This window comes from Coenobita brevimanus, chromosome 12 (assembly GCF_032717465.1).
Source record: "Coenobita brevimanus isolate Jiangsu-jjx chromosome 12, ASM3271746v2, whole genome shotgun sequence".
Taxonomy (NCBI): domain Eukaryota; kingdom Metazoa; phylum Arthropoda; class Malacostraca; order Decapoda; family Coenobitidae; genus Coenobita; species Coenobita brevimanus.
The window spans coordinates 4,739,567-4,764,061 of NC_136965.1; the positions used below are offsets into that span (position 1 = coordinate 4,739,567).

Here is a 24,495-nt window from a genome sequence, read left to right on the forward strand (position 1 = left end):
TTTCTTATTACCCCAGATACTTGTTAATCTATCTTTCATGATATGTTTTTCTAAATGTCTCATTCTGTCTGCTTGTGTGTATGTTTGTCTGTCTCTGTAAATCTACTTCTCAGTCTGTCTATATCTGTCTGTACCCATCTGTTTCTCTGTCTATCTTTTTATCTATACTTTTATGACTGTCTGCTTGTCTGCCTATCTGTCTGTCTATGAAAATATTGGTTCCTGACTTGTGTTATCTGTAAGTGCAATTCACCATATTCATTGCAGCCCACCATTGTCAGTTCAGACGGGAAGGGAGTTGAAAGACATTTGTATATCCAACCATCTACACAGTATAGGTATATTGATGGCAGTATGTGAATATGTCCCATTTCTCACACTGTCACAAGTTCATGTTGCCAGCCCTGTGATGTGTTCAGGTGGAAAAATATGATACAAAATTGAAATTGGTAAGTTTAATTTAAAATTACAACAGTTTTGGCCAGACTTAAAGCTTCTTTAGGTCCAAGGTGGGACAAAACAGTTGTATCTTTTAATTAAATACATTTTTGGTACAGTATGTGGGTAAAATTTCCTCCATTTGAACCTTTCACAGCGCTGTGACATCAAACCTAGAAGGTATTCATTACATTTTTTCTTTATTTTATTATTACTAATATTGTTGTTGTTGTTGTTGTTATTATTATTATTATTATTTTATTATTATTATTATTTTTAATACCAGTATCTGTTCAGTTGGCATACAACTCGCAAATAATCACTCAGCCGTCACTGTAATTCAGCCCCCCATCACAACACTTTTCCCTATTATGTACCCCATTCTGATAACTTAGACAATCCTGACATTAATTAAAAAAAAAAAAAAAAAAAGTTTGAAGGAAAAAAGATAATGGTAGGAATGGTTGAATTTCTCTTGTCCCTGTCCAGTTGAGCTTTAAGCCACAACAACTGACTGTAATTCATAGGCTTACTAATAGCGTGCCTTTTTCTGTGACAATACTATTTATATGACTGCTTTTAATTGTAAGTGCTGTATTAACAGGATCATTAATTCATGTTTGTTAATCTACCTTTATATTCCACTGTTTAGAAAAAGATGCTTTTGAATGAACTACTCCTAATTGTGGCAGATGTTGGATTTATGATAGATATACAGTACTGTACTGTGTTTTGGGGAGTTACTGTCACTGTATTTTACAATTCATTCAGTCACAGATTGACAGAATTATTTAGACTGAATTCAGTGTTTTCTAGTAATGTAATAAACTATTCAGTGAGTAGGCAGGCCAATATCTTATATATGAAGACATTTCTGTGTTTTTTTAAGTTGAAATTATTTAAGAAGTGGTTATAAGATCGTGCTTAGTTTTCAGAGTGAATTCAGTAACAGCTCTGATGGCAGGTATGGTAATAATGACATACCTACAGTCATATTCTCATAGCTTAGGTGACACGGGGCCATATTCTCATTGGTTAAGGAGGCTCCCTTGTACCTTGTCTCTGTTGATTTATTTTGCCAACTGTTCCTTACTACTCTTTTGTGTACTGTTTATGTTAGTGTCCAAGATAAACTGCATAAATAATATAGAAGAGATTATTGACAGCCTATATGGAAACTTAAACTAGTATAGAAGAAGTGCTGGAAAGCCTCCCAAGGCTATTAGAATACAGCTCCTCTATCACCTCTTCCTTACCAGTGTATTTCAGCTCAGAGTATGGTATTATTTCTGTCAGTGATATTTATATAAAGTAAATTATGTCAATTTTAAGAATATATAAAAAGCATACCAGAGAATATTAATTTGTGCCTTACATGAATGCATTAAGATACTGTATTTTAGGTGGGGGTGCTCTTCATCCACTCACTTAATGTAGTGCTGCTCTCAGGTGACTGCCCTTTCCTCTCTTCCTTCCTTCATTCTTTCCTTCATTCTTTCCCCCTCCTTATGCTTGTGGGTGACCTTACACTCCCTCTTCTCTCTTTTTTTCCTTCATTCTTTCCTCTTCCTTCTGCCTGTGGATGACTCTACACTGAGTGACAAGCCAAATGGTTTCCTTTACACCAGGAAACCATTTACTATGCTGGGTGGTAACCATATAACCAAGTTATGGCATCTGGTGGCTTAGTGGGTAATTAAAGTGCTCCAATTGGATTGGGCATGTACAGGTGTATATTGAAGGGGTGGCTAGGGTTAATTGCTCACATAATGCCACTCAGGGATGAGTGAGGCTGGCCACTTCATCTTAAATGTCAGGACCAACTTGCCTAGCCCCGCACTCCTATGCTCCTCCTGGGACAATGCAGGATTAGATGATGATGATGATTTTACTTAGGTTACCACAATATGGTTTTGTTCAGCGGAGGACCATTGTAGCATTCAGAGAATTGAAAACTGTCTCTTTTAATCCTTTGGTTACCATAAGTTCCCTCATTTGAATAAAATGATCTGGATTTAGCCCAAATAGAATACCCAGATTCATTCAGTTCAGCAAAAGGTTAAGGTGAATAAACTTAATAAATCATAAAGGAAGAGGTGATAGAAAACCTCCTTAGCTAATCAGAATACAGCCCATTGAGTATTGGTATGTGAATATTGTATTGTCATCAGTGATGTTGTATATGATGTATAAATTTTTCTATACACTTGTCTTCTGTAGGGTGGTCTTGTGGCATGCTTGATGGGTATCCTGCAGCTGATGGGAGAAGCACATTATACAAGACTATGGGAGGAACACTTGATGTCCAGCAGCCACCACCTACGCCACCTGCTCTACTCAACAGTCATCCTGCTGGCAGAACTAGTGAGAGCTGCCATCTTCCCTAGTGATTGGTTTGTCATGCGTATGGTCACTAACTACACCATACTGGCAGCCATGCAGGAAATTGCTCAGCCACTCATCGCTACCTATCTGAAGCAAGGCCGATTTGATAACCAGGCAAGTAATATGTGTAACAGAGTATGCAGGCGGTTCCCAAGTTACGATCAGTCAATTTACGATTTTTCAACTTTAGGATGGTGCGATTGCACTTTGAATTTTGAATTTTGATCTTTTCCCGATGTGCAGTACGATACTTTCTCGTGCTGCTGGGCAGCAGCAGTGAGCCAAATCTCCCTGTCTGCCCAACAGTCACTAGTGTGTACAACTGACACTCTACAGTGTTCTGTGTTGCCATTTTTTTTTTTTTTTTATCCGGTGTGTTTTGTGCATTCGTCATGTTTATGAAATGCCCATCTGTCTCTCCTGCTACTGGTAAGAAGAAAAAGAGGAAGGCAATTACTCTGGTGAGTGGTGCTGATTCAATGAGCTGATTGTCATTAACGTCTCAATATTTCTCATATTTCAGCTGTGGAGTAGCTACTTGAATCTGGCAGTAGGTTTCCTGACTCAGCCATGTTTGCAGCTTGAACGTTTCTCTCAGCAAAAACGACACAAAGTTCTGGAACGTTACAATGACATGAGGGTCCTGATGGGGTTCCAGATACTCTCTATGTGGCGGGAATTAGGTGAGCAACTATGATGACCTTTTAGTTTATTACATTCATGGTGCAATGACCTCTTAGTTTATTTTATTCTTGCTGTGATGACCTCTTGCTTTATTTTATTCTTGCCATGATGACCCCTTAGCTTGTAAAATTCTTCCAGTGATGACCTCTTTGTTTACTATGTTTTTGCTGTGATGAACTATGCGACAGTGAACTCTTAGTTTATTATATTCTCACTACAATGACCTGTTTATATTATTCTTGTTATGATGACTTCTTAGTTTATATTATTCTTGCTACCCCCAGATGATATAACAGTATTCATCTTGAGACAGGCTTCCAAACTGAAGGGGTTAAGTATAGCCTTTAACCCCTTCATTACCAGAAATTTCCCATTAAGGAAAAAATATTGATAGCAAGGATAAGGTTAAAAAAAAAAAAAAAAAAAATGCCTTTTGATATAGGGTCATAATGATAGCAAGGATAAGGTAAAAAAAATTTCCTTTGATAGAGGGTCATTATTTTTGTGATCAGGATTAGACTACTGTATTGTCTTTCATTAAGCTTTCTGCATGGCGGCTTTTAACTCATCATTTAAGTGACGTAGTCTTTAGGTATAATTATTCCCTTGTACAAAGGAAAAGGGGAAAAAGAAGTGTGTGGTAATCATAGGGGCATTTGTCTTCTTAGTATAATAGGAAAAGTGTATGGTAGGATACTTATTGACAGATTTAAAGAAAGAACAGAGAAATTAGTTGGAGAAGAACAGGGAGGCTTTAGGAAAGGAAGAGGTTGTGTAGATTAGATATTCATTCTCAGATCTTTAGTGGAAAAGTTTCTAGAGAAGGGAAAGAAGTTGTATGCGGCTTTCATGGATTTGGAGAAAGCATATGACAGGGTGGATAGACTAGGATTGTGGAAAGTGTTAAGAATATATGGAGTAGATGGGAAGTTGTTGAATGCTGTGAAGAGTATGTACGATGGTGCGAAGGCTGCAGTGCGTGTGGATGGTGAACTAAGTGAATTTTTCTCTTTGAAAGTTGGGTTGAAACAGGGATGTGTCATGTCTCCATGGTTGTTCAATCTGTACATGGATGGGGTAATAAAAGAGGTACAAGGTAGGGTAGTGGATGTTGGAGTGGCCCTGGTGAGAGAGGATAGTGTTTGGAAACTCCCTGTACTGTTGTTTGCAGATGATACCGTGTTGTTGAGTGAAGACGAAGGGGAGCTGCAAGGCTTGGTGGATGAGTTTGAGAGAGTGTGTAAGAAACGGAATCTAAAGGTGAATGTAGGGAAGAGTAAAGTGATGGTCTTTGAGAGAGGTGAAGTCAGTGAATGTACAGCGAGGTTGGATGGTGAGGAATTGGAAAATGTGAGTACGTTTAAGTACTTGGGTAGTGTGATGAGTAAGGATGGAGGTTTGGAGGATGAAGTGCTTGAAAGGGTACAGCAGGGAAGAAAGGTTGCTGGTTCTTTGAAAGCAGTGATAAGAAACAGGGAAGTGAGCATGGAAGTGAAAAAGTTACTACATGACAGTATTGTGATACCAACTCTAACGTACGGAAGTGAAGCTTGGACGTTGTTGGAAGGACACAAGTCATGAGTGAGAGCAGTGGAAATGAGTTATTTAAGAGGAGCCTGTGGAGTCACGTGGAGAGACAGGCTGATGGATGAGGATATAAAGGAGCGTTGTGGTGTTGATGTGGATGTGATAGGAAGCGTTATGAGGAACACACTGAGGTGGTTTGGCCATGTGGAGAGGATGGAGGGTGAAAGACTGACGAAGAGAGTGTATGTGAGTGAGGTGGAGGGGGAGGCCGAGGATGAGATGGAGAGATGGGGTGGAGAGGTATATGAGAGAGGGGGGTGTGAGTTGGGAGCAGGGGAGTGAAATGGCGGGGGACAGGGCGACTTGGAGGCGATTTGTTTGTGGCCACCCCAAACGGGATTGAGGCATCTGGCAATAGATAGATAGATAGTCTTTAGCTTTTTGTACCTTCAGTTTTATTACACTTAGGAAGGACCCACGTAGCTGAAATGTTATCATAGTGAAGGCCATATCGAATCTCTCCAGTTCAGAAAGTCTCTTCAGAGCTGAATAAAATCATCTGAAGAAAACTTTAGCAGACAGTTTTTCTATGATTTACCATACTGTAGTTTTCATAAAAAGAATATGAAAAAGGGACTTACAACCAGGACCTACAGAACAGGTAATATATCTTGATTACTTCCCTCTCATGTCTTTCATCATCTTTTTCTTTAACAATTTTCATGATCCTCATGCTTTTGAGCATTCTGTGTTTCAGGGTTCAGGTGTACCTCATCTTAAGGTGGGAAAGAAGTGTCAGAATGATGGTGATGATGACCTTGATGGGTATGACTGATAATGACAATGATGGGAATGATGTTGATGATTTGAGTTTTATTTTATCTGGTGATGATTATGACAGTGACAGTGATGATGATGATTTGAGTTTTTTTTATAATTCAGTCTCCTATTTATTTGCCTGATCCAGATGAGCACCGGCTTCACTTCATCCCTGGCATGGTGGGTCCATTCCTGGAGGTGACACTGGTGCCCGAGCCAGAGCTTCGTAAGGCCACACTGCCCATTTTCTTTGATATGATGCAGGCAGAGCAGCTTGCCAAAGGCAGCTTTAAACAGGTGATGATTAAAGTTCAAAAGCCGATGTCTTTTGTTTACTATGGACACTGTCTGATAACCCAATGCCCTTTAAGAGATGGATTTATGTTGTCCGTTGTACAGTCTTAGTACAGGTGTAAGTTATCTGAATGCCGTTATCACATGAGCACCTGATGACAAATATGTAGTATAACCCGCAGATATATCAGAGAAAAAGGACCACCAAGCTTTCATCAATATTTCTTGACACCTTCAGGGTGTTGTGTAATACAGACGAAAGCTTGGTGGTCCTCTCTCATTGATTTTCTCACAAGTATTACGGTATGTAAATTATCTATAGTACAAGTAAAGTAGACATGTAATAATGTTGCTGTATATCAACTTGTACTCTGTTTATGCACCAACTGTAAAATTGTATAATAAGCAAACTTTCTTGTAGGTGGAGACTGAGTTAATAGACAAGCTGGACATTCTAGTGAGTGAGAATAAAGGAGATAATGAGTATCGCCAGCTCTTCAATACCATGTAAGTTAACTGTATTGTTTAATGCATCACAAGAACATAATTGCAATAAGAGTTTTCGAGTCTTGCACTTAGTCAGATAATGGTTTAATTATTTGTCCACAGATTGCATGAGATTTTTCAAGTTTTATTGTAATATTCATGTGAAATACAATTTATTTCTTGAAAGAAAAATAATGTTTACACTGACCTTATGGACCTGTGTTGGCATCATATAAGAACAGACTGTACAGCAGGGTACTAACAACTGTTTTTTTTTTTTTTTTTTGCGTATGACAAAGTACGATTTCATTTAAACATCATTGTCATATGCTGATGCCGTACAGTATACTGAATATATTCTGTGTGTTGCTTATATGCTTTCTTATTCCAGGCTTTACTAATTTATTTCTTTATATTTCATGCATAAACATTTAGGGAGCATTTGAGTGCAGTGTAAGTGTCGTAATTTTTATATGCTTATTGTGAAGTTATAGTATGACCACCAGTTTTATATCTGTGTAAAGCTACTTATAACACCATACTGACTTGCTCAGCTGCAAATATTCTGCTGAAGTTTAATGTACAGGTATATTCCCCAAATGTAAACAGCCTCCTGAACATGAATCAGTCAGGACAGTACCTTCTCATTAACAGTTATTATTATAATATGTGAGTAAAACTACTGTAGTTGAAAAATAACTGAAATTAGGGCATTCATAGTATTAATGTAAAAATAGATTCATATCTACCCAGATAGATATGTTTCATGCAGGACTGATTTACTGGACAGTACTGCTTAATGAAATTTTTCATTAAATGATGGAAAATAAACCATTTATATAATGAACTGATAGGAGGGAAAAGTCGGTAGTTAAATCCAAAAGTTTGTGTTTGTTTGTCCATTTGTGAAGGCTCCAACATGCATGCATGCATCAGCCTTGATCACTTAGTGGTGGCACTCCATATTGCTCAGTCATAAGCAGCTTCTCTGTATAGTCCCATTTCCCTGAGGTCACACTCTGTGTTCTCGTCCCATATATTTTTTTTTTATTTGCCTCTCACAGCTCTCGCCATTCACACCTCTGACCCTCTGCAGATAGTTGCCATCCTCCATCCTTTCCACATGCCCCCTTATAGTGAAAACTGTACTGTACTCTACTGGTTATCTAAGTGGAATCTGACAGAATAAGAGTAGGAGCAGTGTAACATAATTATTTTTACCACTCTAGCTTCAGTTGATGAAACTGTGATGTAACTTGATATTATAACTGTTTATCTTTTACATTGTGATATGATGATAAGAAAAGTTTGATAATGTGATTTTCTGTTAATTCCCACCTTTACAGTCTCCTTGAGAGGGTGCGCTCCAATGATCCAGTGTGGCGTGAGAGTGGTACAGCCTTCATTAATTCAGTGACAAGATTGCTGGAGAGACTCCTGGACTACAGGAATGTTATGCAAGGGGATGAAAACTGTGACAAGAGGATGAGCTGCACTGTTAATCTCCTGGTGGGTTTATCATACTGTACAGAAACCTAAATGAGGATTGCTTGATGTGTCAGAGCTGTCATTAATGAATGGGTGTGAGGAGTCAGCAGTGAGAGCAGTGGCAGTGGGATTGTTAAGGCATGTTTGTGCAGTGCATAGAATAAGTTGGGTAAAATGCAGTGTGTTATGCTAAAGATGTGGTGTAAGGTCTCTTGAGAATGGACTGATTTAAGTGTACTTAGTTGGTGTTGTCATATGGAGAGAATGGATATAGATAAGATGGTGGTGGTAGTAGTAGTTGTTGCAACCCAGTCTCACATGAACATGAACCCAATAGACTCCAAGCTGAAGTAATCCCCCCACCTGAAGTCATCCCACTTTTGTAAGATAGGGAATGAGCTGGGGATATCTGTATAACCGGGCAGCAGAGCCACCTTGTTGTATCAGTGCCACCGTGTAAAAATGCCCCCCCCCCCCAAGATGGTGAAAATGGTATATATGATGAGTTAATGGTGGAGGGAGACTTGTTAGATCAAGAGAAAAGTGGATGGATATGACAAGTGAATGTGCCAGATAACATGGTATGGAAGATAATGAGGCTAGGGAGCTGTTAGGGGATTGAGTTTGTTGGATGAAGCACTGTCTGTACAAAGAAGCAGATGACAAGGTTTGCTACCCTGTTTTGAAATTTGATAATGTAAAATGTGCAGATGTTTAACCAGGGGCTTGAATGAGAAAAAGAAAAAAAAGGATTGTGATGATGATGGTGATGGTAACAAACAAATAATGATTGTGCTGTATTGTCTTTTGTTTCAGAATTTCTACAAGAACGAAATAAATCGACAAGAGATGTACATCCGGTATATCTACAAGCTTCATGACCTGCATGTTCCAGCTGGCAACTTCACAGAGGCAGCCTTCACCCTCCAACTTCATGCCAACCAGCTGTCATGGACCCAACGTATGCTACATGCTGACCATCTGTATCCTGCACAAACTGAGACACAGCGAAAGGAGTTAATCTACATGAATATTATAGACAACTTTGATAAGGGCAAGGTAAGTCAGCATTATATTGGCAAGTGTACGTGCAATGCATGTAAAGAAATATACCCCCAAAATATGTTGCTACAAATTATTAGGCCTGTGAGATGGTTTCAGAATTTCAGGGACGTGAATGATGTGCAAATGAGTGTCTGGCGTATTTCACTGGGCTTGTTGTTGTTGGGCCCCCCTGCCTTCCCCCCCCCCCCCCTTTTTTTTTTTTTTTAATGGTGATGGTAAAACTGTAATTTCAGCATTATTATTAGTTTTATGATTTACTTTTCAGTGTTGGGAAGAAGGCATACCACTGCTAGAGGAGTTGGCAACACAGTATCGTAATTGGTTATTTGACTACCAGAAACTGAGTGAAGTTTTGAGACGACAAGCATCATTTTATGAGAAGATCCTGAGTGGCAAGCGCTACGATCATGAATACTTCAGAGTGGGATTTTATGGACTTGGCCTTCCTTTGTTTGTTAGGGTAAGTATATCTCCAGTTTTTGCTTTCCTTGAAAAAAAGAAAAAAGAAAGACTGGAAGTCTGTAAAAAGTTGCTGTTTGCAGACAAAATTAAACAAAAGAGAACAAAAATCAAGATTCATACACTTTGAGATGTCTGGATCCATTCCGTTTGAAGGACTGGAGGTCATAGGTAGATGGAAATATAAATTGATGAAGATATTTAATCATTACAAACTAATACTGCCATAAAACAACATTTGAGACACATAGATGTATTTATGCCCACTGTCAGACGATTTTATTCAGTTCAGGGAGGCATCCTGCCCTTAAATAGTTCAACTGTTCCCTGGCTTTAAAAAGTTAAACTCCAATGCATCTGATCAGGCAGTTAGGGAGAACAATAGCAAAAAAGCAGATCCCAGCAGGAAATAATATGATATGTAATATTGAACAGTATAGAACCCCTCTGAAAAGTATGGACACTAAATTTTTATTTGTTTACAGAATAAAGTGTTCATCTACAGAGGAGTGGAGTATGAGCAGATTGTAGCCTTCACCCAGCGTATCCAGACAGAGTTTCCACAAGCCAAAATGCTGTCTCATAACACACCACCAGATGACACCATTAAGTCATCAGATGGCCAGTACATCCAGGTAATATATTCAGGTTGTGGAGGGGAGCAGTTGGTGAGGTAGTTTAAGTAGTATCCAGATATACTGTACATAAAATGGATGCCATGCTTCCTCTTGAAGAATCCATATACAGTATTTATGTATTCTCTGGGCTGGAAGCTAAACAAGTGCTAAAACCGGCTGATTATTTCCCAATAACTGCTGGAAAGTGTTGGGAGAAGAGAAATTTATGTGTTTTAAGATTGTAAGACTGTGAGTCTTAGTTTGGACTATGACTGTTTACTTGTGGCTGAATTTTTCTTTGAATTAAATTATACTGCACCCCATCCATAGAGGGGAATATAGGGTCAGGATGATGTTGATAATGTTGATGGACTTATCATTCAGATTGCAGACACTCACTTTCATCTTCAATGGCATTTTGATTATAGATTGGTTCTTATTTGCAACCTTCAATATGATTTTTGAATATTGAGGAAGTTACTCTGTCTTGCTTGAACATATTCCTCCTTTAAACTGATTTTCACCCAACACAGTAGTTTTTAGGAATGCACGTACAGTATTCATTGAGGGATAACTGTATATATTGATGATAATTATTTACTTTTGCTAACAGATATGTGCAGTGAAAGCAGTGCCTGAGCCCAACCCAATGTTTGATGGAGTAGAGGTTGATGAACGCATCCTGAAGTATTATTCCAACAACCATGTCCGGCACTTTGTATATGATAGGCCCACACACAGAGGCCCAGCAGATAAGGATAATGAGTTCAAAGTAAGTTTACAACAGTATTTTGTTTTTCAGGGTTTCATTCACAGGGAAGCTTGGGGAAGGTTGTCATAGGCTTGGTGTTTCTTTTCCTAAAATCCCCTTATTACAAGTACTGTATTGTGTTTTGTTTATAATTTGTGTACAGAATAGGCAGTCTCTGAAGTGCATGCAACATTTCATATTCAACTGTAAAAAAGCAGAATAAAATAATATAAGTGAAGATATTCAAAACATTAAAAAATATATATATGAAAAATAGATGAAAAGAAACTTGTCTGTTGTTGCTTCACCTATCTGGAATTACCCACTTGATAGTGTTAAATTTTGAATGTATTCAGAAAATATACTTAAAAGTAGTTGAGGACGTTTGAATGCTTATGGTATCAGTATGTTGTATGATATATTTTATACAAAGCATTGGCAGGTCTGGGGTGCCCACAGTTCACTCATTTGTTGTATTGTTACTTTTTGGTGACACTGCAGTGGGTGACAAACCAAATGGTTACCTTTAACCCAGGAGACCATTTACTGTTTTAGGTGGCAACCATATAAAGTAATCAACAAATAGATCCTTGGTGGTCTAATGGATTTAGATACTTCATTGGATGTGGTCCATAAGGGTCTCAGTCCAAAGGACAGTTGAGGTTTATTGCTTATAGTACCACTTAGGGTTGAGCACCAGATCCCTTTTTTTTTTTTTTTTTTTTTTTTTTTTTCCCAAAAAAAAAAAAAAAAGTTTGGACTGAGTAGCCTAGCCCCAGGCCCTGTACCTAATGGGACAGTATAGGACTGGCTGACAAATAAATTATGAATTTTACACAAGGGCATTTAATGCTGTTTGATCTTGGCTTAGAATGTTCTGTATATGTGTGCCTTTCAGCCATTCAGCATTTTTCATGCTTGTAGCCAGTCATTGATCATCTTGGAGGGTTTAGCCTTCACGCTGCCACCACATGTAAGTGCAGTGTGAGTGTGAGATCTATCATAGCAGTCAAAGGGAGTACAATGGCATCTCTTATATTTGCTTCTAACTGGTGCCAGACAATTTTTGCACAGCTTTGGAGGCATCTCATGAAGAATCTCTTAGGTGAGATGATGATTTTTCTCTTTTCATCATTGGTATCACTAGAAAATATTCTTTAGCAAATGAAATCTCTCTTGTAGTGGTGGAGTTAAATTTTGAGTCAGTAGCAAGATGTCAAATGTACCGTATATGTTTAGTGCAAAATCAACTTTCCATAAATCATTAGCTATCTGTATTGCAGTAATTTACCACAGTACATGTTTATGCCGTAAATACCTGCTACTTCAGAATCTGTGGATTGAAAGAATCACATATACAACTGAGTTTGAGCTGCCTGGGATCCTGAAGTGGTTTGAGGTTGTGGACCAGACTATTGAGCAGCTATGTCCACCTCAGTATGCCTGTGAGACTGTGGAGAAGCACAACAGACAGCTGCGCCAGATTACAATCCACTATAAAGCAAATCCTCAGGTCAGTGTCCTGTTTATCTGTGTCTGTTGATCTCTATCTATTTATCTACTTATATCTATCAAATAATTAGTCTGTCTAGTTAACCATCTGGCTGTCTCATTGTTAATTCAAAGCTTGATGCCTTATCCAAGAGAGGGTGGCTAGGTACAAATTTTGTCCATGTCACCCAGTCCACCATCCAGCAGCCTTGCCTCCACTCAGTACTACTCTACTTATTTACTTCTCCACCTTTTCCTTCTACCTCATCTTCAGTCTCCTTCTCCTCTCTTCTTCCATCTCCCTTATGCTCACTTTTCTAGTAATCCAGTCAGCACGCTGTGTAGATTATTTTATCCTTATGGATATATAAGAGTTTACATCACAGAGCAAATTCTATATGTGATATTTTTACATAACTTGGTGTGGTGATAAAGGCCGTACATGTACATTGCATATCTTCAAGGATGGTAGACTTGAAGTTAGTAAATTATATGGTTGTGTGAGGCTTTTGAAATGGTGAAAATAAATGTCGTGCTCAGTGAATGATGTGTGAGTGATTACATGACCTATATCACTGGCTGTTTTTTTAGTTCTCCTCTGTCTCTTTATTTTTGTCTGGATCTTGCCCCACCCCATTTTATAAGTGGTAATTAGGGTTGAGATGCTGATGCTGATGATATTGATAGCGGTGGTGATGGTGATGATGATGATGACGTTGATGATAATGGTGAGGAAGAGGATAATGAGCAGTGTATGTAAAAGTGATAAAATGTAGTGGAGAGAGTGGAATGAGATGTCTGTTCAAAATGAAGTATGCTAGAATACATGCATGAGTGGAGTTGTACTAGTGGAGTGGAAGGCTGCAGTTGTGCCCTTTTGATGTAAAGTTGATCAAAATAAGTGGGAAAATTTGGATCAGTGCCACCACACCTAGTATGTAACTTGATCAGTCAGTTCAGTAGTAGTAGTATTATACATTTAATCCTCACATGATGTCACTGATATGTACAGGCAGAAATGCTACTTAAATGAGCCAATTGAAAATGAAGCACGCTTCTGGGTTATGATAAGGGGTAAGTGCATAAAAAAAAAAAAGCACTCATTTATGACTTCAGAACAGCTCTATAATTAATCGTGTAACTTTAAGTGAAAAATTGGTGTTAATTCATCAGCAAGTTAATAATGAAACATTCAAGTGAAAATGCTTTAAACAAGGAGTATAGCATGTTTGTTTTAAACTGGAAAAGATACCTAACCCCTTTCAGGCTAGTTGATGGTCAGGTGTTGTTAGATTGTAAGGTCAGTTTGACTAGTAACCAGGAAAATTTATTTCTACCCCATAATTATAGCTCATCATGTTTATACAACCATGACTTGGTATTCAGGTTATGGGAGTGGTCCAGTTCTTAATGAACAGTTGTAACCACAGAGACTCATTCCCATCTCACAAGTAAGTCTCACTGAATTTCATGCAATTACTACTTAGTATTTAAGTTGTAGGAGTGTCCTAGTTTCGTCATGTAAAATCAGATCAGCTGTAATTGTTCTTACCCTTTCAGGACAACATCCAGCCATTCACCATGAGGCTACAAGGAACTATTGATGCGGCAGTCAATGGAGGAATTGCTAAGTACCAAGATGCTTTCTTTGGCCCTGACTACCTCAACGTATATCCAGAGAATGCCGACCATGTAAATAGGCTTAAAGTTCTCCTCTCTGACCAGGTAAGTTATGAGTATTAGTACAAACTTTTACTGTATACAAACTTTTGGAAGGATTATAACCAACCATCCATCATCCAATCGTTTGTCGCCCCACGAGGAGCGTAGAAGCCTGGGGCTGGGCAAGATAGTCATGACATTTAAGATGAGAGTGACCAGCCATACTCATCCCTGCATAACATAATATGAGCAATAAACCCAACCATCCCTTGGATATAAACCTACACAGGCTTAGTCCAACCAGAGCACCTTAATTACCCACTTAACCACCAGGTACAGGAAAACATTTGGCTTGTCACTCGGTGTAGAGTCACCCATAGGCAGAAGGAAGAGAAAGGAATTAAGGAAAGAAGGACAGAAGAGGGAGTGTAAAAGAATTATAACCACATACAGACATTGTGTTCCAGTATGTGGGTGTAATTTTCTTGCTTGAAAAGTTCACTGCATTGTGAAAGGGATTTTGTTTGTTAAAGGTATGTCTGTATTGTCAGAATGAGTTGCATGGGGTTACTGTGTTGTGGTGTGAAAGACAGCTTGTGCAATTGATGTTACTTCTCAGTGCCTCAGTTAAACATGCTACCCTTCACACCACAACACTGGCAAACAGGTGCAAACAATAAAAAATGCAGTAACAGTAACAGCCAGTCCCATTTTGTTGCCTTTGAGGTGCAAAGGCCAGAAGCAAGGCTTCCCTAGTCCATTACATTTAGGGTTAGGTGACCAGCCTACATTCCATGGTGGCATTGCTTAATTGGAAAGCCTCAAGTCACCTCTTGGGGATCAAATCTACAGGAGAATATAACTCCAACCTGGGGCATTCTGACCAACAAAACATCAGAGAATTGCAGTTAGCATCACACCACTCATATCCACAACACACTCACTTCATGCAGCTGAACCTCACAGTACTCTAACCTCACTCAACGGTGTTCCATTGGTTCCCTCGGCTTCAACAGAGGGCTGGGCTGATAATAAACTGTAGGGGGAAAACTGCCAATGCAGTGAACTGGTGGTGGTGAGGCTACTGCAACTCCCTGCTTTGCCTGGCCACACTCAGATATAAAGGTGGGCAGTCTTTGGAAGGAAATTGCATTTTCCTGCATACTGTGAGAGCTTATCTGGCATGAGGAAGTAAAGGGATAGAGCACTTTTCCCATGTATTAATCCTTTCAGAGTAATGACATCATTTTTGTTGTGGTATATTCTTGTTGTCTCCAGGTAAGTTTAGGTGGGATTTTTGAACTAGGAGGGATATACAGTATACAGCACTTTTTATCTTCACTACTAGGGCTCACTCCTAAGCTAAGTTTGGTGGTAGGCAAGAATGCAGTGTTTAAAAGATTTCACAGTATTCAGCAGTTAAATTTGAAATTTCACTTTATGACATATTGTTACTTGTCTGCCATCACACTTTAGTGCATCATTTATTCTAACTCACTGTAAAGATTGATAAGAACATTGGCAGTTGATGAGCGGTCACAGTTACATACTGTATTATAGTCAGACTGTGTATTGTATGGGATCGCTGAAAATATACAACCCATCTTATTTTGCATGTCCAGGTTACCTTAGCACTTTAATTTGAAAATAGCTGACCACGTAATGATAATCCAACAGATGATGGTCTTGGAGGGAGCACTAGATCTTCATGGTAGAATTGCACCAGCTGCCAACCAACCACTTCATAAAAGACTTGTTGAGGTGAGATCAGTGTCTACTATTACTAATGCTGTATAAAATACTGTATGTGATATCTGTCATGAGGTCATTTGGGACACTTGAAGACTTGAGGTCAGTTGGGACACATTAAGACATTAGGTCAGTTGGGACACATTAAGACTTGAGGTCATTTAGGACACATTAAGACACCTGTTGTGTAATGCCCGCAGAGTCTACTCAACTGAGGGAAACACCCCTTACACAGAAGGTTTGATATTACAGTATATTATCACAATCTTCCTGTAATAAGCTACTACCATAGTATATCTCTGTGTTGAAGTGACTGTGTGTGTGTGTGTGTGTGTGTGTGTGTGTGTGTGTGTGTGTGTGTGTGTGTGTGTGTGTGCGTGCGTGCACATGCATGCATATGTGTTTTCTCAGTATAACAAGAAAAACAGCATTAAGAGCCTGTATTCACTTGGGAGGAATCCTATGCTGTATCTTAAATTCAGAGTTTTACTTGTGAACCGTATATATGAATATAATATTTGTCAGTGTATAATATAAATTTTGTCTGTTGTTTTCATGTTTGTTAACTTGAAATTCATCTTTTAACATACCAGGTGTTTGAGGGTCTAAGAAGCAAAGTACGGAAAATGTGTTCAACCCCTCAGTCACAGCGCTCCACCTCATCACTCCAGTCCACACCACCACCCCCTCACACACACAGAAGAGCTGACTCAGACCCAGCCACTGAGTTTAGAAGAACAGGTTCAATTATCAAGTAAGCAATTTTTTTTTTTTTTTTCCCCCTCCAGGTGCACTGTATATGAAGTGCATCTATAAAGAAATCATCATCTGGCCTCTTTTATTTCCTCACCAACAGGCAAGATGAAGTAGAGTACAGAAAACAAGGAAAAGGAAAGAATGTACTAGTTGCAGAACTATTTAGTAGCACACATGAAATAGGCCACACATGCAGTCATTCATCATTCATTTTTGGTATTAAGCCTATTATGTAATTTGCCATAAAAATTTTCAGGTAGTTTATGAGGATTGGTAGGGATGGCATATTTAGTGGTGATGATAGTGGTGAAGGTGGAATAAAGTCAAAATTAATCCTTGAGGTCCTGTGAAGTCAGCCTTACAGGTCTAAGGAGACTTGCCTCACCTCACTCATGCACCGTCTCTCTGAATAAGCAGTACTTGTGATTGCACACATGAGGAACAGTTGCTGCAACTAGCCTAATGTGTTTCAGTGTGTGCAGTACTGTTGCGGGAATTGCATTGTTGCATTTTCCCTTCGGATATTTATCTGAATACCATTTCCATCTCTGCAGTTACAATTTGTCTACTTGTGTGCATGCATGTATGTGGGAGTGTGTGTGTTTAGTCATCCATCTATCCATCCATCATCCAATCCTGCATCGCCCCATGAGGAGCATAGGAGCCCAGGGCCAGACAGTTGGTCCCGACATATAAGATGAGAGTGACCAGCCTCACTCATCCCTGAGTGGCATTACATGAGCAATTAACCCCAACCATCCCTTGGATATAAACCTTCACCGGCTCAATCTGATTGGAGCGCAGTGATTACCCACTAAACCACCAGGCACTAAAATCATGCACATAAAAATGTTTGTGAGAGTGAAAATGGCATAGGCAACAGATTCAGAGTTGTTGGTGATCAGTCATTGTGTCTGTTCTAGTTCTTGTAAGAAACTCCTAAATCCTTGTGACAGCTACCCACAACTCCTAACTTTGACCCCAAGATGTGAAAAGTCAGTGCCTGCAAGGTTTCAAAAATAACTCCCAGGATTTTTCCAAAGAGTACTCATAAGGACTCACGGGTACTCCTAAGAACCGAAGAGCTTTGAGAACTAATGGCTCAGGTTTTGTTGTGACTACCAGATACAGTACATCATAGTTCAGCAATAGAGAAAGGAACATATTTTCACATTTCTTATAGTATTTCTCCTGAAGAGGGATGCCTTGTCATATATCCCTGAAATACTGAGTTCAGGTAGTCTATCCTTGAGCCCTTATACCGTGAAAAGATGAGAGTTAGTGTTTTTGCCATTATATTTATTTACTATTTTTCAGCTCCCCTCTGCCACCACTGCCATCCGACAAAGGTGCTGTTAGTCTCAGTTCCTCCTCCACATCTGGCAACTCATCACTACGTTCATCACACTCCTCATCACTCTACGCTCACTTCCACTCTGCGTCTCATGATGATGATCTCTATGCCAAACCTCAAGTATGCTGGAAATTTTTGTTCTTTCATCTTAACTTCTCCCAGATTTTTGTCCTTTTGCTGCTTGTCTCATGTAGCTTAGTGGTAGAAAAAGACTCTACTGTATATCTTTTCTGTAGTACAGTGTGACCTGTGTCATATCCTAATGTTAATGTATTGTTATAACTCAGCATTCAAGGTAGGGAGATAGCAGTTTTAGGCCAAGTTGTAATGAAAGAGTATAGTTATACTTTGACCTTTTTATAAAATAGGTGGGAGGGAAGTACTGGAAAGATGTCTAGTTACATAATTCTTTACTGCAGTTACCTTTTTTTTCCTCTTTCCATAGTTATTTCCACACACCAGTGAATTAGCTTAAAGTATGCCGCCATCTGTACAGTACTTGAAGTTAATTTTGGCTGAGCTGTTCTATCAATGTGTCATTTAAACTTCTCTTGCCCTGTCAAGAGTATATAGAGGCTAGGGGCTCGGCAACTTAGTCCAGACATTTATGGTTGAAGTGACAAGATGCTCATCCAAATGGCATGATGTGAACAGTTAGCCAGTCAGCCCTTAACCCCTTTGCCACGATGATGCTTATACGTCATCATAATCCTCCAGAATGCACATACTCTGATGCCCCTGTGTCATCCTATTTCATTGCAACCAAAGAAGGTAGCAGAGGGGTTCATTTATTGTGCTAGGGCCATTTATATTGGCTAGTAAATGTTACTGAGGATAAAACAAGCTCCACCCACTTTTTTTTTTTTCAGTCAGTTCCAATATATATAAGAGGACACGTGATGACCGGCATGCTGGAGAGTAACACTGCCTGCTGCCATGATCAGTCTTGGCTGTGAATCATAGGAGAGTGTTTTGTTGCACCCTTCACAGTGAATTTGGTTGACTCACAGACTATTCTTGAGGAATCTCGTGATTCCTTAAATGACAAGGAGTATCAGCCATTGGTGCAAGACTCAGATATCGATCCAATCAGTGACTCATCCTCTGAAGAACTAGAGAATGATGAATTTGATGACACTGAAGAGAAAGAAGTCATTGGTGGCTGGCGCCTCACGTCCCAACCATGTGCTTGAATTTATGAGTGATTTTTTTGGGTTGAACCCAGCAATTGGTGAATCTGAAATTGTGTCACAGTTGGACTCTTTGAGACTCATTTTTGATGCTGATGTGGTGAAGAACATATGTGAGTGGACAAATCATAGGGCAGTTAAATTTTTCACTGAACACCCATAGAAGAACAATAAAGTAAGTAGTATTTTTGGTTTCCAGTTTCAGAAAGTGATGTGTACACTTTTATCAGCTTTTTGTTAGCCATGGGAATAACAAAATTGCCCCACATTTACATGTACTGGGGCAAAAGTATCTTGTATGGTGACTCAGCAGTGTTCCATCATGAAATGATGAGTAGAGATTGATTTGTCAGCCTAGATTGAGTTCAGAGGCAACGTTTCTAATAAGTAAGTACTGTACGTTGAATTATTTCGTATTTATATAACATTTTACCGCACTGTATTTTTTATGATAAACCTACTCAAAAATCTCTTTCAATTTATTTTTATTACAAATGCAAGCAATGGCCGATTCAGTCATACACACATAGGCATATACTCACATAGACACAAATACTCAAACATATGAAACACCATAGCTATTTTTGCAAGATAGCAGCTTTTCCCTGGAAAAACAATGTCAGGGAACGAGCAGGGGGAGCCTCGTACATGGTACCGCGCGAGATTAGTCACCCATGTGGCGAAGGGGTTAAACTTAAACCCTAGTGCACCACATGACATCACTATATACAGTATCATTTCACTTCAGGAATGGGATTCGGGTGTGGGAGTCCAGCGAGAATCTCGACCACGCTCGGCGTTCATCTCAGACAGCAGAGGGTCATCTCCAAAGTCTCTCTCCAAGTCTCTAAATAATGACTACATGATTGTTCCACCCTTAAAGTCCAGGTTTGCATGAGAATGTGTATTTAAGTGATCAGTTTTACATACTTCATAGTTAATCCCTCCAAACCAGTGACATATCAGTGTATTGTATTGGATTCTTTCATCCTCCAGATTATTATGTTCTGTTTTGTAAGAATTCCTAGTAGTGAAGGGATTTATTAAGGCTATATTGAACCTGCAAGTTTGAAATGTCACTGCGAACTTGAATAAAAGCCACTAGAAGCAGCATCATTGAAGTAAGAATGATACAGTATCATATGAGTTAAGGGGCTAATGCCAATGCATGTTGTTTTTATCTCATGTAATTCGTGTGAGGCTTAAACTCTCTCATGATTTTTTACTTTTCCTCCTCCCCAGCTCATTACCACACCCATACTGTCCAGTCTACATTTCCCAGCTTAACAGGGTGTTCTATTTCTGTCTTGTTCCACCTCCCACATAAAATTTTAAAGAAAAATTTGGCTTAAAATCCTCTCTATTGAATACGTTTATGTGAAGCTACAGAATGTGGTGAATGTTTTTGGCATATCAGATAGAGCCAGGATTTCGGGGGCTTGAATGATGAGTGAAAGGAAGAGTGGCCCATTAGAGTGGGCACACTTGGGCTGTCTGGACTTTGCTACTCGTCACCCTACCGTAGGGTGGGAAAGGAGGTCCAGATGATGATGATGAAAACCCTCTAATTACACCATGTAGAATGCTTGTCTTAACACCGTGTATTCCTCCTGCTCTACTTAGCCATTCACCATCATCCTACTTTCTCCTCTGACAGCCTCATCTGTTTTTGCCCCATCCCATATCCCTATCAGATTTCCACTTATTTCTCTCTGACAGCCTCACTTATATTTGTCCTCATTCCCGTCCCCATCAGATTTCCAGGAGAATTCTGTGACTTTTATGGCCATTGTCCCCATCGCAGACCATCTCATATTCCATTCAGCATTGCTATCCTATAGATATGAGTATACTGTACACTATATATATATATATATATATATATATACACATATGAAGGGCACAAAACTCAGACCAAAGCTTTTATATTTTCTTTAGCATACCAGTGAAAATTTGAGGAGTTTGGAGATTCTTTGACCATAAACATTCTCCCATTTAGTTGCATTCTATGAAATATAGAGAGTTTGTGGGTGTGATTCATTTATTTGTATCATCAGGAATAAATGTAAAGCAGGAAAAGAAGTTTTGCACTTTAAAAAATGTTGTTTCATATCCCCAAGGGATGCACACACCTCAGGTTAAGAACCACTGCCTTAATAGGTAGTTTAACCCATCCTTTGTTGGAAAAGAGATCAGGATGATGTATTAACTACTTTGTCACTACACACCTCTTTCTTTCAACAGTTTTCTGATATTTTCTTCTTCCCCGTCAGTAAGATACTGGTAACTTGTTCATATTTCATTTGGGTGATGATACATGCATTGTGTCTGTATTCCGTTACTACAGATGTTTCATTATCAGAGACTGTATTGGTATATCAGTAGTGTGTTATATAAATTAATCGAAACTTTAATATGAATTGCAGTGATGATGGTCAGCGGTTACGATATTCTCGGCCTCCAAGTCCACGTGCAGCTCGCGGATCAGTCACTCATGACTCACTTAACACTTCGTGGAGTGACTCCCAATCACATGGCTCTGAAGAGTCACTCCCACCACTCCCACCCAGAGGTACTGCATGTTGCATGTATAGCAGCAGTTATTAGTATGAACATGGGGATATTGACAAGCGTTTCTCCAAATCACATACAGGGTCAATAATGGTTTCAATTATTGGAAACTATTTTAGATAGAGATGAATGAATGTAGGACTGATTGTGAGGAAAAAGACACCTTCAGGAACCTGCCAAAATACGATGCCCCTCTCTCTATAAGACCTCAAGTAGTGCCAATTCCTAAATTTTGCAGGCATGCCAGTTCTGTTTGTTTCAAGGTTCTTTGAGTCAACACGTTTAAACTCTCTTATATTAAGGTCATTGACTTCATCAACAATGATAAAACTCCACCCTCAATCAAGGGACCAGTATCTCAGGTATGGATGTATTTCCAGACAGACAATAATTCAGTGACATCTCTGAGAGCTCAGTTTTGTTGTAGACTTCCTTTCCCATCTACTTGTGTAAAGTTTTACAATTATTGTCTTGGGAACAGGTATATATAGTGTTATCACCCAGGCTCTCATTACATATCACACGGTCTTTCCAGTTTTATTGCATGCAGTATTTTTTTTTCACTGCAGTACACTCTCTGTGTGGCTTGAGTTAACACTAGATTCTTTAGTCATAAACAGTTACAGTAGGTACTGGTATGGATGTATGGATGACTCTCCTATCCTGCTGCTAGGAAGCATCCATAGTTATAACTTATACCTTAGGGCTCCAGAAGTAACATTGTACTTAATATCTGGGGTGTACAATACTGTAAGTTGACCCCAGGCTTTAGGAGTGCGAATTACACCCCAGTGATTGTTTTATAGTCTTGGTGATGACTGATGCATAACTGACAAGGAAAACACCCATATGTACCCTGAGAATATGACACACAACTGTTGCTTTACATCCAGAACCCAGTTTCCATTTCTAGGGAAGGAACAATTGTGGTAGCTATAGAAAACCATTCCCAACTGAATCTGGGATCTCTTGATTGTGAGCCAAGTACGCTGTCAGTACTTTCTGTTACTGCTGAATCCCATTTTGTGCCATCAAGAGCATAGTGACTCAAGACTAAGCTACTTAGTCCAGACAAATTAACCAAATGACCTGTTGCCAACCCCTAAGTGGCATTATGTAACCAATAAAACTCTACCATTCCTCATATTCAAACCAGTGTGTGCTGATTTCTTGTATTTTTCTTGACAGTTGGGGAGCGGCCAATGAGGTCAGTCAGTTTAGGTGGTGAAGAGGAGGTACCTCCCCCTGTGCTGCCTAAGAGGATGGGCAAGAAGGTACGTGCTGCAAGTTTCTCCGTAGGGGACAATATTTTAGCAGAGTAGTTTTGCAGCAACCTTTTATATTTCACAGTAATTTTATGCCTATTCAATATTTTACTATCGGGAAGAACAATCCCGTTGACTGCTATTATTTCTGTGACCTTGAAAATCAGTCTCTTGACTTTGAAGCCTTGAGAATCAGTCTCTTGACTTTGAAACATATGACACAGATGACACTGATCAGTGGTCGGATAAAGTCATGAGCATTAGTTGCTGCAGATTCACTAGACTGATTTGCAAAGTCCTTGGTTAGAGAATTAGGAGAGGTGATGGGACTGTGATTGTCACTAGTGTCTAAGTGTTTTGAGTGTCTGTTTTTGTACATAACTTCTCTGTGAAGTAGTCTGTGAAACTGTTCAAAATGTTTATATATACTGTATTTTACTGTACAATAATATATACATGTACAGGTCAGATGGAGTGTAAACTTTTCACCTAACTTTGGTTGCACATTGAGCTTCACCTATATAATCCTGCACAGTGTCCATCGAGCGCAATGTTTGGGTGTGACCAGCTGTTGGGTGAAGGTGTGGAAGAATGCAGCAGTAGTGGTGGCAGCCTGACTAATGGCTACCCTGCCTCTACCCCTGGCACTCCCCCGCTACTCTCCCCACGCACCCACCGCACCCCCCCTCCACCACCCATACCCCCCAAAGCCATCTCCACCCCCCTCACGCCCCTCTCACCACCCTCGGGCTTTGCCATGGATGCCGAGGACCTAACTCCAACAACGCCGACTAATGCTAGCATGGACTCCCACCACAGTCTTCATGAGAACTACTCTGTGCCCCCTCGTATCTACCCTCACCCTCCTCCATCACCTTAGTTCACTCCTTCCCTCACCTTAGTTCACTCCTTTCCTCACCTCACTCCATCCCTCACCCTAGTTCACTGCTTTCCTGACCCCTCTCCTTCACCTTTGTTCATTTCATCAATCACCCTTCTTCCTGACCCTATTTCAATCCTTCCATCACCCCTCTCCTTCACATAAATTACTTCCTTCCATCACCGTTCTCCCTCATCCTAGTTCACTCCTTCCCTCACCCTAGTTCATTTTTTCCATCACCCTACTCCCAAACCCTAATTCACCCCTTTCCTCACCCTGGTTCATTTCTTCTTTCACCCAACCCCCCAGCCCTTGTTCTCCCCTTTCCTCACCTTCATTCATTATATCCCTTGTTGCTTTCATTCATCTTGGTTTGGTTCTCTCTTCAGCTCCTTGAATGTGGTGACTTTTTTTTTTTTTCACAATTTCTATATGATTATATTCTATTCAGGAAAATTCTCTGGTGATGAGGGGGTTTGTGCAAGCTGTATATAGCCCTCAAGTTTGAAAGTCTCCCTGAATTGAATAAATCATCTGGAAAGGATGAAGACAAACTAAAAAATG

General features: G+C 39.5%; 1 protein-coding gene across 1 annotated transcript in view; it reads left to right on the top strand.

Moving 5' to 3' along the window:
• Positions 1-23,931, top strand: part of spg (dedicator of cytokinesis spg) — a 66,530-nt gene extending 42,599 nt beyond the window's left edge. The window contains exons 23-41 of the mRNA XM_080283034.1: positions 2,659-2,937; positions 3,347-3,506; positions 6,002-6,150; positions 6,569-6,654; positions 7,069-7,086; positions 7,980-8,142; positions 8,938-9,180; positions 9,452-9,646; positions 10,131-10,280; positions 10,876-11,034; positions 12,344-12,526; positions 14,065-14,229; positions 15,844-15,927; positions 16,509-16,669; positions 17,989-18,145; positions 19,964-20,103; positions 21,642-21,787; positions 22,975-23,060; positions 23,587-23,931. Of these exons, the coding sequence (XP_080139160.1) occupies positions 2,659-2,937; positions 3,347-3,506; positions 6,002-6,150; positions 6,569-6,654; positions 7,069-7,086; positions 7,980-8,142; positions 8,938-9,180; positions 9,452-9,646; positions 10,131-10,280; positions 10,876-11,034; positions 12,344-12,526; positions 14,065-14,229; positions 15,844-15,927; positions 16,509-16,669; positions 17,989-18,145; positions 19,964-20,103; positions 21,642-21,787; positions 22,975-23,060; positions 23,587-23,931 (3,069 nt within the window). The remainder of the gene's footprint in view (positions 1-2,658; positions 2,938-3,346; positions 3,507-6,001; positions 6,151-6,568; positions 6,655-7,068; positions 7,087-7,979; positions 8,143-8,937; positions 9,181-9,451; positions 9,647-10,130; positions 10,281-10,875; positions 11,035-12,343; positions 12,527-14,064; positions 14,230-15,843; positions 15,928-16,508; positions 16,670-17,988; positions 18,146-19,963; positions 20,104-21,641; positions 21,788-22,974; positions 23,061-23,586) is intronic.
• The last annotated feature ends 564 nt before the right edge of the window (positions 23,932-24,495 follow it).